This window comes from Laetiporus sulphureus (assembly GCF_001632365.1).
Source record: "Laetiporus sulphureus 93-53 unplaced genomic scaffold LAESUscaffold_42, whole genome shotgun sequence".
NCBI lineage: Eukaryota > Fungi > Basidiomycota > Agaricomycetes > Polyporales > Laetiporaceae > Laetiporus > Laetiporus sulphureus.
In genome coordinates this window covers 58,038-75,065 of record NW_024468551.1, presented here as the reverse complement: position 1 = coordinate 75,065, position 17,028 = coordinate 58,038, and the positions used below count along the sequence as shown (strand labels likewise).

Sequence of the window (17,028 nt, the reverse complement as noted above, 5' to 3'; positions counted from 1 at the left end):
GTAGCATCACTCATTATGGGTCTTGACACCAAGAGGAATCAGGATAGAGCGCCGTAAAAAGGAGAACAGGACAAAGACTACTGGTCAGCCTATGTCCCAAACACTTCCACGAGTATGGCGATTAGTTACGAACTTTTTGAGATATGCAAGCATCGGGCATATTTAAACAATATGTCAAAATTTAGCACTGTGAAATTTGAGTCACAAATTATATATATTAGATGACATTTGCAAGTGCAGCAGATGAAGATGCAAAGGGTAGATTCAGTCAAGGAGGCTACATTCAACGTTCCATAGCAAAAATTTACATAAACACATGCAACACCATTGATTCAGTCTGGCATGAGGTGTAAGATGTATTAATTCTGATATTGAATATAGGCCTCCTTGACGAATTTACCCTTTGCATCTTCATCTGCTGCACTTGCAAATGTCATCTAATATATATAATTTGTGACTCAAATTTCACAGTGCTAAATTTTGACATATTGTTTAAATATGCACGATGCTTGCATATCTCAAAAAGTTCGTAACTAATCTGTGATCACTGAATATCCTATTGCATTTTCACAATCTGAGATACAAAATGACACTGTTGCAAATATCACTTACAAAGGCAAAAGACTAACTCAGCATATGCCATAGTTGCAAATGCCATCATGTCTGCGGTGTCTGCAATGAAGGCAAGTTTACTATCAGAATTTGTGTCAGTTTGACAATAAGAACCCACTACTGGAATTACCAGTTTGAAAGATTTGGCAGCTGACTAAGCTTATTAAGCGCTTATATAAGGGTGTCGGTTCTTGACGTCGTCTATCTTACAGTGTCTGTCGCTCAAAACTGATGCCTCGGGCATGCCAAAGCTGCGAGACCTATCAGCGATTTGGAAGTTTGTCTAGAAATCTTGAAAATGTTACCAATCAACTCAGATTGAGTAGAGCTTTCGATCTATCTCATTTGTTTTTTTAAATTCTCAGTTTCAAAAATTTACCCACTGTAAAATGTGAATTTGAGTCGGAGCATGTCGGAGTTTCCTTATTTGGAAAGCGACATCACGGCTCAAGGCGCCTATCAGCCACAGTCATTTCCTGCGAACGGACAGTTTCTTGTGGTAGATACATGAATATATCTAGTTCACTAATAGGCCGACCTGCATCATGAGTGATGACCCACAGCGACGGTGTGATCTATATTTCTTGACTGCAAATTCTGCCTGCTTGGCATTCAGCCCCTTTCTGGTGAGAGAATTAGTCCCAAAAATACAGGATACAAGGGTATATATTCACCGGTATGCATCCATATAGTGCCATGCCTTGCGGAAGAATGCTCTGATTGTCTTGACAGAGCATGCGTCAAGAATCTGGGGCACCAGACGCTTTGCAGTTGGAAATGTTTCATCGGCAGCTGCTCGGAAACCTAGGTGATCATATTGAGATATTAATGCAATTCGTAGAAGAAACACTTACGCGCTTTCATTCAGCCCCAATACATCTCAATTGGATTCAACTCACAGTGGAATTTTGGTAAGAAAAGACATTGATGGCCGGCCTCCCCAATCACAGTCTGTAGAAGTGGCTTCTCATCGAGAAAGTCTTATTGCATTGACAAGGCCTTTCGCATACAGCAACCTATTGAAGCTGATGAGTATGCAACCGTGTCTTCCTGCATCTCATCTGGCTCCTGTGTGCCATCTGCAGCAGCCTGAGCTTCATGAAGCAGCCGCTCTTGTGCTTCCCGTAAGAGTTTGCACACCTGACATTCACCGACGAGCTTCTCACCATTCGCAGCCTTCAGCATCGGGACAAGGCCTCGCTCCTCCAAAATGCGCAGCATCCCTTTTGGCTGTCCATGATATTGGTAATCTGGATGCTCCAGAGGAAGGTCAGCTGGAAAGACCATAGATTGTCGTTGACCACAGAAATGGGGATGCGGGTTGTCAAGAGGTATGATTGTGTCATGCATGTGTCGTTGCTTACCCCTGGGATTGACATTCATCTCCTTCGCATTCAATGCATCCTTGGCAAATGCTCCATGTGCAGATGACTGATCAAAGTTGAACTGAAGGACTGCTCTAGGATATAGCCTCTCGCCAATTGGTATGGCTTGCATTTTCACCTATCGATATATTTCTGTCAATACACATTCATCATTTTACAGTGCACGTACTTGATTTATCAATCATTCCAAGTTCCACCAGCCATCATGATTCTTCCCCGGATACATTATCTCACGAGCATCCGTGTGAGCAAGTCTTTGGTTCAAGGGCAATGCAGCATTCTCGTGGATTTGTGTCTCATCAAGTGCAAGATGACCAGTGTGCTCAACTATAAAATCTGACACGTGAATTGCGCGGCCTTGTCCTTTCTTTCTTAAAGGCATCTTGCCATCCTTGATCCATATCCGGTGGCATAGGTCGTTTGTGTACACAATCATTTCATCATGGAAGATAGGGACAATACGCCTTTCGCCCTTTGCTAATGTAGGCTCCACTGGCTCTAGATCTTGATCTGTATAGGTCCAACGCAACCTAATGCAACAAGATGTGTCAGGACAGCACATATGCGAATGGTGAGCATGATTGCCTCTCCGTCTCCTGCAAACTGTCCAAATACTTCTGTCGATATGCTAACACATCCTCTCGCTTATGGCCGTCACCATAGAGTCCTTTCTTTGTCTCCTTCAGTTCATACTCAAGCTTCACAAGCCATCTTCGTGCAGATGACTCGGATATCGTCTTGCCGCCTAGGTCCAAACCTAGCGCTGGAATGATAACTGTGTTGACCTGCTTCATTAGGAGATACGGTGTAATCTATAACCAGGTTAGCCATGCTTTTGTCAGTTCTGCAAATACAAATCTTACCTCACCATCTGCGAGAACAGTGAGGTAATGACGGACAGCCTGTGCCATCCTCTCATTGTTGAGTAGTGTAGGGTGAGCATGGTGCTTTCCCGCAGTTATGGGCGGCAGTGTGTGAAAACGTTTGATATAGCAGTATAATGACCGTATCTTGCGGGCGAAATAAGGACCCTTGCTGACTGCTCGAGCAACGGCGATACTTGCCCTTGTTGATGGGTTCTTCACTCGAGTTGCGGCCTTGTATTTGTGATAGAGCTCAATATACTGCTTGATGGCACACAGGTGGGTGAGAGACGTGTAAGATCCAGATTTCTTCACCTCGTTAACAAGCATTTTGACTATCTCCATGATAGGCACGTCCTCCGGCACATCCTCCTCATCTGCTGTTGGGTCTAGGAACACTGTGGGGCTGACAACTGCTGGGGCTTTAGGAGAGACTTGGGACTCTTTATTGTTGATGCTCTCCATAACTCGTTGGGTTGCATCGCTGGCGGCAGGCACAGGAGATGTCAGAATTGCATTATGGCTAAGCTCCGGACTGGGTGCTCGGGCCTGACGATATGCAGGCTGAAAAAAGGTATTGATTTTGCTACATCCCACCGACGCTTTCGCCAAGTCTCTCTCCCTGCAGTATGTTCTAGTCTTGCCGGCACCGCTGTAGCTAGGCATAGCTCTTGGAGCGGTCGAATGTTCCGCTACCAATTCATGCTGCTCTAGAATGTAAATTCCACGTTGAGTTCCTTTTTTGCATTGCTCACCTTGCTAAATACTTGCGTCCAGAATTTCCGCGCAGCTTGGTTTGCTTCTTCTGCGCATTCTCCGACATAATCATTCTCCTCTTCATCGCCTTCCGAGCTCCCTCTTGTGCGCTTTTTGGAGACCAAATCTGCTGCCTCGACATCCATATCACTTTCACTTTCCGAGACATCTATTGGTTCTTCATCGAGCATACTAAATGCCCATTGACCCTCGCCATCACTGTCGGAGGAATCCCAGTCGTCTTTGGTTAGAATGCAGTTAGGGTTGGCTTGGAGTTCAAGTAGACTTTCTACAATATGCGAATCAAAGTGTCTGCCTCTACTAGCACGCTGCAGCTTTGCCTGCTTTTGCTTTTTCTTTAGAGGAGCCATTGTATTGTGGAAATCACACTTCGAAAATTTCTCCCCCAAAAAGTGAACGATTACGTAATCACCGAAGGATTCGGTAATTGCAGATTTATGCATATCTTGGCCATGTTTCCTCTCAAAACTTTTTTCTGCCGGCCTGCGGCGCTCTAATTAAGGCTACACAGAGGCGCCGAACCTTAGTGACATGCACTGTACTCTTAACGCAGGCCCCGCGCCAAGGCTGCTTGTTCAGAACTGTCACCATGCCCTGGCCTTCGAAAATAACCAGAGCATTTGCCACCGTCGAAGAAGAGGCCGGTGTCATCGTTTATGAGAATCAGTACTATGGCCCCTACAACAAACTTCTCTGTACTCTATTCCCTCCGGACAGTGATTTCATTGTCTCGCCCAATTACCTACCGGGCAACGTGGACGGCGCCGCAGGCGTCATCATCTCGTTCGAAATCACCCTTCGTCAGCACCCCGTGCTCGTCCTAGAGGTCAAGCCTCCCCAGCACTTGTCGCTTGATTCGACGCGGGAGGCAGCCGACAGGCAGGTTCGCCGCCGTTTGGTCGATTTGTCAGGTGTGTGGCGTCAGTGCAGATTTTGCTCTCATGACCTTACCGCCGGTTTCCTTCCTTCAGGGCGTGCGCTCCTCCCTGTCCTCTACGGCATCAGCGCGATGGGGACCAAGCTCTGCTTCTACGAGTTCGAAACGGCGCCGAGGCGCATGACTCCCCGACGCATCCCCAGCGATCCCGAGCTCACAACCGACGTTGCGCCGAAGGAGCAGTGGGACTGTGATGTCCTTGAAGCTGACGGAGAGCAGCGGCTGCGAGCATTGGCGAGGCAGATCACGGAGGCATGTGAGCGCCTACAAGCTTGATGATGATGATGACTTCGGCATAAGCTTGATGATGTTTGTACACTAATATGTAGCACATGGCTGTATCAGTTTTCTCCCATCTTGTGCTCGCCATCCATAGACATTCACGAAGATCCCACCGAACAGCCCACCGACAGCGCTGAAACTTGCCAGCAGCCGCTCGCAAATGCTGGTCGACGTTACCGAATTGCAATCCGCGGACACTCACAGCGAGCCGCAACCTTGACGGTCGTTAAATGTATAACATAAATGTAGGCAGGGCTTACTGCCGCAGTGACGGCTAACCTTGCACCATGACACGGCAATGATTTCGGGATGCAACGCACCTAATGACATCGAACAAGGAGAATCGCATGACGAAACGTTGTGGACACTTCTCCTTCCCGGCGGGCGCAGGTGGAGAGGCTAAGCGTATGTGCATGGGCACTAACTCTGTATGCCTCCAGTCAGTATGCTTATTTAGCACGCTCCAGTGGTGAGCAATGTGGAGACGTGCTGCGATGATTTGCCTAAGATGAATCCAATTCGCCGCCCATCCGCTTCGAAAAGCTCGCAGGAATGAGACTGACTTTACACGTAAATTGCCGCACTGTCCGTACTCACTACAGCACGGCTCGTTGCCAGGTATCTGTACAGAGTCCCAATCCAGCCCACCCTCATGTACGCTGATCCGCTTCGCGCTTTTCGACTGTCGCTCATCGCTCAGATAAACTGTCCAGATAGCATTGTAATGGCCGTAGTTCCTCCCGTAGCCGCTAACTGTTTCACGCAGTGCTATCTGCGCTCGTAGTTGCTAGTGTCATGTTCAGCTCAGGTTCGTTGATTTCAGACACGCTTGAGATGCGTCTGGAAGTTAGTCTACCTAACGCCACAATCCTTTCTTTTTCAAACGGCGGTACGATATATCAAACACACCTGAGAGCTCATTCGAGTAACTGTGCAGGTCGTCCGCCGGCAGGCTCCCCGGATGCTTCATAATGCGAAGAAACAGACAAATTCCTCGAGAGCGAGAGCCGTGACAGACACCCGTGACAGATATGTGACATTGTTCGTGACTCAAGGCATACCATCGCGCCACCGACGTGGTTTGCGTTCGCCTTCGTACAGACATCTACTAACAGTTCTCAATCAGACTTGTTACATTTTCTATCGAATCCGGTCGCCTCGCACAGATCGCATATGTGGACTGGGCTACAGAATACATACTTGATGCAGCGCTTTTTTCTGATAGATCTGATCAGGATATTCGTACTCTAACCCTGGGGTCTCGGGAACGCAGCATATTTTATTGAACGCATGCCTCGACAGTTCTACGTCTCTGTTCTTACGCAGCTATGCCCACCAAGACCAGCTTCCCCAGGCCCAATGGCGTCCCAAAGACATATGGAGAGGGAGTTCCGATCCCACTTCTTCTACCTATCGCAGAGCCTCCTCCCGATGCGCATTTTCCAGCCCGCAAGCTCCCTGAGCCGACAATTGTGGCGGGCTTCCGGAGGACGTCGCATGTAATACCTGCAGCTTACCTGCGTTCGCTGCCGAACGAGTCGCCTCTCAGAGACCGCGCCACGAGCGGTGAACCGTTTGACGTGAAGGCGATGGCTCGGAAGCTCGTGGAGGCGAGGCTCGAGTTCGAAAGCGAAGATATGCAGAAGAAATTCAAGGGAGCGTCGAGGGTTGTAATGTGGAATTGTGTGGATCGATTCGTCCCTGTCACTCCTGTGTCGGGTGGGCGTGGGCGTGGCCTTACTCTCTTCTTGACGCACGCGACCGGGTCTCCGCGGCAGGTGGGTGTATATGGCGTTGAGTCACCAATATGAGTCTGATTCCAGCTCGACGCAGATTTGGGAACCAGCAATCGCACATTTGATCACGAATGCGAGAGCATCTTCGATCGCGATCGAGGAGATATGGTCATTCGAGTCCGTGCAGCATGGCGACAGCGCCTTGCTCAACGAGCAGGGGCTCCGCGACGTATGTAAGTGGACACCATCATCAGAGAGCGAGCTGTGTACAGAGTGATTCCCATCAGTTGACTGGCAGGATCAATGCCGCGATATCCTCAACTTCCTGATCCATTATCTACCCGCGCAGGCAACTTCGATGCCATTGCCTACGCACCTCGAGCGCATCGCCGTATCAAGTCGTGGTCAGCTCCGCCGTGTTATTGGTATTGGGCATTCATACGGAGGAACGACTCTGTGCGTCGCGTTCATACAGTTGACATAGAAGATTACGTCGTGACTGCATTTCTCAGGGCACGAGTAGCTATTGCCAACCCGGCTCTCTTCGACAAGCTCATCCTAATCGAGCCGATGATCGTCCCGCCGTCTTTCACCAGGGGCAAGGGTTTGGATTTGTTGCTGAAGGCGGCCCTCAGCAAACCTGAGAAATGGCCTTCAAGGTAAATCCAAATAACCTATCTCGTGTGTCTGGCCGTGATAAAATTGCCTAGGAAGCACGTCAAGGAGAGTCTCCTCAGGAGTCCAGCAATGAAGACCTGGGATCCAGAGGTAGTCGACGTCTTCGCCGAACATGGTGTCGTCGAGTGCGATAAACCCAACTCGTCCCGCCCGGGGCAAACATCCGATGGCGAACGTGCAGTACGCCTAAAGACGCGCCCGTTCGACGAGGCTGTTGTTTACTGCGAATGGAACGTGTGCTACGAGGCATGGACGGGACTCAAGGACCTTGACCCCCGGATCCATCTGCACTGGATTATGAGTGCTCGGACAAACGCTACGTGAGTCTCACAGTTTGCTGGCGAGAGGCGGCAGTTGATGGTATGTGACCGCAGTACTGGTGGTGAGGACGTCACGCGGGAAACTGTCTGGAGACGCGTGAGGAATACTACGAACGTCCGTCTGCCCGAGGTCGGGCATCTGGTGAGCTGCTACCTACGCGTTGATCAGTCGAATTGACCTCGTGTTGTGTGCAGGCAGTGCAGGAAGCACCGAAGGCTGTTGGTAAGTGCCACGTCTCGCGCGTGATCGCTGTTGGCTGATGCTGTCGACATTGGCGTTCGTCCAGCCACTGCCATCTTGGACGCACTAGTACGGAAGGAGACCAAACACACGCTCTGAAATGGAGCTGCTGAGTACAACACTCAAACATTTTTCTCACGTAAAGCACCATCGCAGTCTACGAAAGCAAGTGATCACAGTTCTTTCAGTGACTGAGTAAGCCGCAACCAAGCGCCTCTACATCCAATGTTGCTCTTGTTGCCAGCTGCCCCTGTGAAGATTCTCATGTCTTGGTAATTCGCGTGCGCTATCCGGCTGTTCATCGTACGTGACGTTCTCTTCGTTGATATTCCCTGGAGGCGTTTGAGAGAATATGCTCCATCTCTGTCGATTTGAGGGATGGTGGGCAAGATCTGCGTGCCTCGCCTTTGCGGATCCACAAGTAAGTTACCGACTAGTGCGTGCTTCGCTTATATGCTGCTGAACAGGCGCTCTGCCCAGTCTATCTTGACATGCCATTCCGTGAAACTGTTGGGAACAACATGTGTTATGATCAGTCTATCGCTGGAGAAGGCAGCGTCGCACGCGGGGCAGGAAGACGCGGCAGCTTATACCTCGTGATGTGAAGTGCGAAGTTCATCGCAAATTGAGCACCTGCGAAGCGTTCCGATATGATAATGTTGTGAAATTGGAAGCCAACGGCTTCCACTGAGTATAGGTAGCAAGAGATGGCATCAAGAGGTGCTGCAAAAAGCGCCGAATCCAGGGCGAAGGTGCGTACGATATGCGACGAATATTTCGGGTACGCTGTCAGATAGTTTCCGGATAGACGCAGAACGAACGTCAAGCGAATGAAACTTCATCAGTCATGGAAGTATGAGTGCGGCAGATTCTTTGCGCTTGCACGTCCTTATAAATTACGTGTCTAGCTTCACCCTTCGCTGGTTCTGATTGGCAAGCAACAGGAGTCAGATCCGACAGATACGTCAGGGCTGATAGGTGGTCCTCCAACATGTGTTGGTCGTCCATCTAATTTTCTCCACGGACCCATAGAACGTGCAGCCGTCTGAGGCCTAGACTTCGGATTGTTGTCCGCCAAACCCGTATCCCTCCAAAAGTGGGCATATCGAGGAGCATAGAAGTCTCCTTGATGCTGTCTGATCTGATACGCTGCCTAGCGATGACCCAATTCCGGGCCAGCGCACACACTAAGCTAAGTAGTGATCATGATTCTTAAATAATTTGTTAATCATCACAACACGATCGAAGTATTTTCTGACAATTCAAACATCGCCTCTCCAATCATGTATAATTCCGCGCCTTCATATGAATGGTCGGTATCATGGGTGAACTCACATCTGTGGTGCAGGAATAGGTTGTAACCCCATAATTCTCTCGCCATCGTGAAGATCAAACAGTATAGCACTCTCAATGCAGACCGGTAGCGAAAGCGTGGGTTTCTGTGTGTTGCCCGTCAAGCCCGGGCCCTAGCACGCCTGAACAGCGCACGAAGAACTCCGCGCAAGAGTCTGCCGATTCGTTCTGATTTAATGGCCCATTTTCCATGACCATCGAATGCACGTGTTCGTGCTTACGGCCTTCTATCTCAGAATCGAAGCGTTGCATGGGGTGCAGGGCGGTGATGGGAACCACTCTGATCACAACTTCCATTCCCTGGATCATGATGGGAAAATAGAGAACTTTTGTTATATGCAGCTGAAGCAATAGTACTACATGCACCGTTTTTCTGTCGCCATCCGCCATCATCTCATTTTGGTGTGTTTACAGGATGTTCGCTTTTCGTCACGAGCCCCTTAAGTCCCTATACAAACTGTACGCTTACGTCGCCACAATATGCGTACGCCTTCCCTACGCCAACATCACGTCCAGAATTCAAGCCCTTCGGCCCAGGCGGACTTGGTCCGCTCGCAGAGCATACATTCTTCCTCTCCTGCGGGCTCGCATCGAGGACTGGTTCGCGACCGGCCTGCCTCTGAGTCCGGGCCATGATCCCGAAGAGATTGTCGCCTCTGGGCAGGCCGACGCTCTTGGTTTTGTGTGGGTGCCGGCCATTGATCCCGGACTCATCGTGGGTGAAGTGAGTGAGATGGCGGAGCTAAACGGCGTGAAACCGAAGAAGACACACGGATATTGGCTCAAGTCGCAGAAGGTCACGGGAAAGGGAGATTACAAGGCGGATGAGGGCGAGAAAGTAGTTATGTATTTCCACGGTATGCATTTTATGTTTGTTCATCCAATGTCGATGTACTTAGCGCGGACGTAGGAGGAGGATATGTGATGAGTTCCTCCCACCCAAACGGAGGCCCGACCGGTCCAATATGCAGCGGTATCTTGGGGAACTGCACGACTGTCACACGAATCTTCTCCTGCGGCTATCGCCTGTCATCGTCATATCCCTACCCTGCTGCGAATCCTTTCCCTGCCGCTCTCCTCGATGCGCTCGCTGGCTATCAGTATTTGCTTCGCACTATCGGTGTGCGAGGAGAGAACATCATCATCCTTGGTGATTCCGCTGGAGGCCACCTTGCCGTCTCGCTCGTCAGATACCTCGCAACGCACAATCTCAACGAGTTACCCACTCCGGGCGCGCTCGTGCTCCTTTCTCCTACTGTGGAATTCGAAATAACACACAAAGGGTCTGGTTCATCTCTCAATCGAAATGCAGCCACGGACTACTGCGGCATTTTCTTCAAGGGATATCCGGGGAAGAGCCTGCTGGGGAATTTTCCCGAGAAGGAAGCATTGACGAATGCATGGATCTCGCCGGCTTCCCTCCAGCTGTCGCGGTTTGAAGGATTGTTCACAGGCTTCCCTTCTACATATATCGTCTGTGGAGAGGCAGAAATCGGGTTGGATGCGATGCGCACATTCCGCGACCGCCTCATTGGCGACATCGGGGAGACCAAGGTGACCTACGATGAGGTGAAAGATGCCACACATGATTTCATAACAATGTCGTGGCACGAGCCCGAGAGGAGCAATATTCTGAAAATCATTGGTGAATGGATCGACGCAAGATGACTCCTCTTTGAACCTACCATGAATGCCATCCTGTTCAGTAACGTTTCCACGTCATGGTGAAGCTTCAATTGTACATACCTTACGGTGTCGCTTTTTGTTATGAGCAAGCATTGCAAAGAACTGGATTTTATGAATAGCCGTATGTTCCGATGCTCGTCTCTCCATTCGATAACGCCCTTTCTCCGAGGTATCTTGTTTTTCTGGTAATAAGGAAAGGATAGGCGTGACTCATGAGTGACGGTGACTCTGGCGTGACAGGATCCGTGGTTTGACGTTGCACTCGAGCTCTCACTTGCTCACTTCTTTGACGGCACATCGGGCTCAGCTCACTTAACACGGCTTGCTGACCATTTATCAACTTATCACGGCTACCTGCAATGTAGCGAGTCCTGACACAAAGCGCAATATGGGAAAAAAGGAATGAAGCGAATATAAATGTCTGTCTGGCCCTTTTATGAGAACTGCACTCGCTTGTCTCCACGCTATCGTGTTGCGGATACTGTTGGATGAAGCTGTTACTGATCTGGAACGTTAACGCTTGGCAGAGCGGACTTCTAAGTTCCAGTATCGTCTGGGAGCGCTCGACAACAAGCTGTTCAAATCAGCTTGCGTTTCCGCACCGCTGCTCGGCCCGTGTATTAATCTTGGCTGCCATGACCGACAAATTCCAAGTCATTTGATTGTCCGAATGTAGGCGTGAACGTTCCATGGGTCATTCAGTTCAGATGGAATCCAACTGCTTGATATCGTTGGAGGTACGAGGTCCTTTTGAGAGCATTGGCATGACATGATTCGTGTCTGCTGACCATCCTCTGATATCTAGACAGGAAGATTTTGATTCGCACCTTTGAGTCCTATTACCTTGGACCCCTTCGTCCAGCCTGTATCAGTGTTCTTTCTGTTAGGACATGTCAAAGGATAACAGCGTCCTCCGATATCCAGAGGAACTTCACGCGGTAATTACTGGCTCGCTTGAATTTGATTTGCTCCAACACGAGGTCGAAGTGGCTTGCAAGCGAAAAGCAGCTCGGCAGCATCACGTTCTCTATTCTCATCGACAATACAATTCTTTCAATGCGGCGCAGGCAGGGATCTGCTCTCTGGCTACGCCTTTCGCCGGGTTACACCCGGATAGCACATCCAGACTCCCGCCGATAAGATGCTATGCGGCCTTCCTGTTCAACTGAAGCACAGAGCTGTGTCTCGGAAGCGCAAGGTTGAGGAACCTGCTCTGAGCATACGCGGACCAAATCCCAGATGCCAAAGCGTCGCAATGGAGGTAATAAGGTGCATCGAATGTCCCAAGAGCGACGGTCCGTTCCTTTCCTGCCATTGTTATGTCACTGTAACACAGTCGTCGCATCATGGGCCTGCCCTATTTCGCCAAGTTGTGGTATTGTGACACGGGAGATATGCGGAGCTCGCCGCTTCGCCTTCCCTTCCTGACGTTGTCCTTCAGTACTTGTGGCCGTCCATTGACTCACTTTCGCATTTCATAAATATCTCGTCTTTGAAATATTTCGTAAAAATTGTTCTCATCCGCGGGCGCAGTGGCGGGAACTGTCGCCTAATCGCTCTAATACGGTCCTTCGACCATCAAGATCCGCGTTCGAAGCGCCAGTGCGACCATTTCACGTCCTCGGATATGGCTCGCCGTCATCAAAGCGAATAAAGGTGCACGTTGAAGCGGGAACGCATTTATTTGATATATCGCAAGAATATATGCCTTGCGACCACCGCGTAAAGGCCCATTGGTGCGTTTGCTTTCATTGGATTCTGATGTGATCTAATTGAGTTGTCATGAGCTCCATCGCTTAGACATGATATCTTTCGTTGGCTTTTAATTGAACACTGGCACGTAATCATACAGATCATTGCGTCCTAAGGCTGACTTCCTTGTTGACAAACTACCGTTGGTGCCTTTCGGAAGACATTGGATTGACAAAACCTCGTCGCTGAGAGCAAATGTTACTCAGCACGAAGCATATGTGACGTTATCACCCCACCTGATTATTTGTTAATATGACTGAACGACGCATGCGCAGGATGTTTTGACATTGCGCAAGCACTCAGATCCTGTATGGATGGTCCGCGGATTTCTTCTGGTGAGCAAAGATGGTGGTTCTGCGTTCTGCCGAGGTTGAAAGATTGAATGTCCTGAACGGCATCTCCCTGTCGGAATAAGCTGCAACGGCCTCACTGCACCACCTTCCCATGAATGGCATTATCTGAGGCTCCTGCAACCTTCCTAGTCACTTTGAACATAGTTTAATAATGACAAAGAAGAAATGCTTGGTTCTCTACATATAGCATCGTTCACAGGCATATTTATCCGACAGGAGATAGAGCGGATATTAATTTGTACATTTGCAGCAAGACCTTGTTGAAATCCTCTCGCTGACATCACCGCCGTCGGAGTTCTTGCCACGCATCTCGAAGACATCGATTGATCAGGCACACATCCTCACCGCACCATTTAAAACTCACGCCATTTAAATATGAGCAGGAAGACTCACCCAAATTCTGGCTTCTTGCATTCCTCGTAGGCGCAATGGCAGCGGAACTCCCTAGCTACTCCAACCCCGACTGTAACGCAGTCGCTATCCTCGGTCCGTCTTGCAACGCCCCCATGTACATTTCGTCTTCAGCTAACACGTCTGTCATTGAAGGCTTCTCTACCTCTGCATCAGGTGATGAGGCACGTGTTTTGGATGTCGAAGCGCTCTGTGAGTGCCCCAAGAGCGCCAGCATCGGTACTGTGCCTTATAATCACTGTGAATCCGAACCGCATCGTGGTACAGCCTCTGAGAAGAATTACGCTGTATATCTTTGCTTTCCGTGCACTGAGGTTAATGGAACTAACAGACCGAGTGTAGGCAGAGGCCGGATCCGTCTCCGGCTTCTCCTCTGACGATCTCCACGAGTTGGATATCACTCCCGTCGACTATGATGACGCTGCCAAAGTCATGGAAATCATCGTGTGAGGAGACAATCTTTCATTGCACCATCAAATAGCATACTGACGCTCTCATCTTAGACTTTATCATGTGTTCAATGCCGTGCAGCGAAGCGGTGTTGATTGTCGCGGAACGCACACCGGTGTATACGTAGAATGCAGTGCGTATTGTGCATTCATTCATATATACATCATTCGCATGTACAACTCATAGCTCGAAGAGATGCAATTCCTGATATCGACACTCCTCAAGCTGAAGGTCAGCTGCATCTCATTTGCAGCGATGCGGCTCGCTGAGTCATTTGTGCAGGTTGTTCCATAACGAATGCATGGCTCGCCAATGTCATAAACCGCATTAGATGTGCTTTTGACTTTATGGGGCCATCATTCGCGATTGATCCCGCATGCTCTTCACGCCAAACTGCTCTACAGCTAGCCATTCAAGCTGTCATAGATGGAAATTGCGACCAAGCCGTCGTCGTGAACATCGATTTCGACTTCGAATCTTTTCAGGAGGCCGACAGTTCTACTCACGGCGGAATTGGTACGCATCCCAAATATATGATCCGAATAATTCCCCAAAGACCGACTTCTTGATTATCCGCAGCGAGCGCTGTCGTGATCAAGCGCCATGATCTCGCCGTGAAGGACAGAGACAACATTCTTGCCACCCATCTCGGTATTTCACCAACCTCTTTCGGCTCCGTCAATGATTCGGTCATCACGCCCAGTCCCGAAGCCAAAGCGCAGGAGAGAAATGCAGATGTTAAACGCCATTACGTAGATTTCCTTCCGCCTCGCAGTTTTGGGATCGCCATCAGACACCTTCTTGAGCACGATCAACGCCCCGAGCATCCAGATATACATACATTGAAAGATGGGCCTTTCCTCATCGCCATCGGTATGTATTCATAATGCGCTTTCTAGATCAACAGTTATGAACGTGCTCTCTACAGGTGCTCTCTCGCCCAAAAGTGCGCATGCGTTGGAAAAGAGCTACAAGGATCAGTGTGTAGGGCATTCTCCACTTACGCTATGCGCACATTTTGGAAATCGCGCTCGGCAGATGCCATGGAGAACCTATACAGTTGCCGATTGTCTGCAGAGTGCGACGTTTCCTGACCCAGTGTTGGCAGAGAAGCGGTCCAACCCTCTCGTTTTTTGCTTCTCTGGTCAAGGTCCGCATCATTGGCTGCAAGGACGTGATCTCATGGCCACATTCTCAGTCTTCCGCGAGAGTATCGATGCTTGCGATCGAGCGTACTCGGCGTATACTGGCAAGTCATTTTTGGAAGAGACTGGACTGTTTGTCGCAGATCCCCCAACATTCTCTCCTCTTGCGGAGAGCTCCACTTGGCCAGCCGCTGTTATATCTGTCTCCATGACGTTCTTTCAGATTGCCATGCTCGACCTCCTGATATCTCTTGGAATCAAGCCAGACGCTGTCGTAGGACCCTCCATCGGAGTGACTGCCGCCATGTATGCTTCCAATGCCATGCCCCGCGAAGTAAGTGCTCAAAGATTCGAGGGATTACGATACTGATGTGACTTTCCGCCAAAGATGGCCGTAGAAATTGCAATAGCGCGAGGGCGTGCCCTTGCCATGGTTGACAGTACGGGAGGTGCCATGTTCGCAGTCTCTGGCTGCGACATCGATACCGTTCATGGCTATGCGGATGTTGTCTCTTCATTCACTCAGCTGGAGAAAGAGGCGAACAAGCTCTATATGGTTTCCCCTCTTAGCCCTACAACTACCGTTTTCTCTGGTTCGGAGGTCCTTATTGATCTGTTGGTGAAGTATATCGACACTGAAGTGGATGGAGTTGTTGCACGCAAGTTGCCCGTGAGTACGGGGGTGCATTCACCTTTGGTGAATTCTTGTGAAGATGCGTACCGCACCGAGCTGGCCAGGATCTTTTCCCGCTACGCAGGCCCATTCATCCCCTCCACTCTCGATATGTCCATGGTGACCGCCGAATTCCGATCTGGAGACTATACCGTTGACTACCTCTGGGACAATATGCAGCAGCCTATGCTGTTCTTGCCCGCCATTATGGGTCTCTTAGACAAGTTCGGAAAACGCACCACGTTCGTCGAGATATCACCCCACCCAATTAACTCTCAAGTAGGTCATCGATGGGATAGTCATTTGTCACCTGAGTCCTGACGTACCTGTTAGTGGATCAAGAAGGCAGGGGCCTTTGACTCATTGGCAACGGCCACGCGTCCACCCTCAGCACGACATCTAGTAGCTGGAACCAAACGTCATCGGGAGACTGAAGCCTTTCTACAGATGATAGGGCAACTGCTGCTCTACGGCGTCAATTCGGTCAGTCGACTTTCCTGGAGAACTGTTGCATCCTATTTTATCGTGATCCTCAGATCAACTTCTCAGTTCTAAACGGCTGTCCTTCGGAGCCGCTTGAAGGCATTGCATGCCCATTCTAGAATATGTTTGATCCATGTGACGCTGCAATTTGAGGCTAACGTGTAATGCAGTAACTACGTTGAGACCATCGTCGCCAAATGGTCATATCAAATGCACAGCTATGTGTTCCGCTTCCTCATGCTCCTCCTCTTGCTAAGTAGCAACTTTTGAATGCAACAATATGTACACGCTCAGCGACTCTTATGGCGAACCGTCTTACATGCAGATTTTACCACTTTGAGCCCTGGCTGCGATGTGCTGACCATGACCAATGGGACCAATTCATTGGGGGCCGGTCTATTTGACTTTCCAACTTGGCCACAGTAGGCAGAGTGATCGCTTGCTGCGTCTCACTGTAAACATAATTTTCCTGACATGACGCGCCCTGACATGGAGTGTCTTTGGTGGACGCATCCATGGCCCTATGAGCATCGTGGTTTCGCTCTGCTGTTCATTCAAATGTCGCTGATGACAATGTGCATCTTAGGAGAATCTCGTGGTGCCTTCACTCAAGTACATAATCTTAAGCGCAGCGGCTGTCTACGGACCGGAGGAGTTTTCATAACAAGAGGCGAGCCAGAGAGATGCGACCTTCCACTGCGATAAATGGATCGCTTAGCATAATGCATAGGACATAGTGCACAATGCAAGGTAGACCCATGAAGGCGGCCATCGAGACTACGGAGACAGCTGGAGACAGCTCACAAGGTACACTCGGGCCTGCTACCGATGACTCGACGGCAACTATCCTCTTCTGTGCTAGCAGTATCTGAGTCGGGGGCGCGGGCTTAT

The 17,028-nt window shown here is 49.7% G+C and overlaps 5 protein-coding genes across 5 annotated transcripts; 4 read left to right on the top strand and 1 right to left on the bottom strand.

Moving 5' to 3' along the window:
• Positions 1 to 1,129: 1,129 nt before the first annotated feature.
• LAESUDRAFT_738373 (uncharacterized protein) lies at positions 1,130 to 3,325 on the bottom strand (the record flags this gene model as incomplete). Its single annotated transcript, XM_040910884.1, has 7 exons — positions 1,130 to 1,235; positions 1,287 to 1,416; positions 1,512 to 1,592; positions 1,623 to 2,083; positions 2,195 to 2,527; positions 2,583 to 2,809; positions 2,861 to 3,325. The coding sequence occupies 7 exons, from the start codon at positions 3,323 to 3,325 to the stop codon at positions 1,130 to 1,132; spliced, it is 1,803 nt and encodes a 600-aa protein (XP_040760892.1).
• A 901-nt stretch (positions 3,326 to 4,226) lies between these two features.
• On the top strand, positions 4,227 to 4,850 carry LAESUDRAFT_660259 (uncharacterized protein; the record flags this gene model as incomplete). The annotated part of the gene is made up of 2 exons (XM_040904861.1): positions 4,227 to 4,548; positions 4,609 to 4,850. The coding sequence occupies 2 exons, from the start codon at positions 4,227 to 4,229 to the stop codon at positions 4,848 to 4,850; spliced, it is 564 nt and encodes a 187-aa protein (XP_040760891.1).
• Positions 4,851 to 6,184: 1,334 nt separating this feature from the next.
• Positions 6,185 to 7,930, top strand: LAESUDRAFT_738371 (uncharacterized protein; the record flags this gene model as incomplete). Its single annotated transcript, XM_040910883.1, has 7 exons — positions 6,185 to 6,634; positions 6,690 to 6,825; positions 7,116 to 7,251; positions 7,303 to 7,590; positions 7,645 to 7,732; positions 7,786 to 7,813; positions 7,878 to 7,930. 7 exons carry the CDS (start codon positions 6,185 to 6,187, stop codon positions 7,928 to 7,930), a joined length of 1,179 nt encoding a protein of 392 aa, XP_040760890.1.
• Positions 7,931 to 9,599: 1,669 nt separating this feature from the next.
• Positions 9,600 to 10,852, top strand: LAESUDRAFT_762138 (alpha/beta-hydrolase; the record flags this gene model as incomplete). Its single annotated transcript, XM_040913044.1, has 2 exons — positions 9,600 to 10,041; positions 10,095 to 10,852. 2 exons carry the CDS (start codon positions 9,600 to 9,602, stop codon positions 10,850 to 10,852), a joined length of 1,200 nt encoding a protein of 399 aa, XP_040760889.1.
• Positions 10,853 to 14,874: 4,022 nt separating this feature from the next.
• Positions 14,875 to 15,975, top strand: LAESUDRAFT_660208 (FabD/lysophospholipase-like protein; the record flags this gene model as incomplete). Its single annotated transcript, XM_040904858.1, has 2 exons — positions 14,875 to 15,315; positions 15,370 to 15,975. The coding sequence occupies 2 exons, from the start codon at positions 14,875 to 14,877 to the stop codon at positions 15,973 to 15,975; spliced, it is 1,047 nt and encodes a 348-aa protein (XP_040760888.1).
• Between the last annotated feature and the right edge of the window lie 1,053 nt (positions 15,976 to 17,028).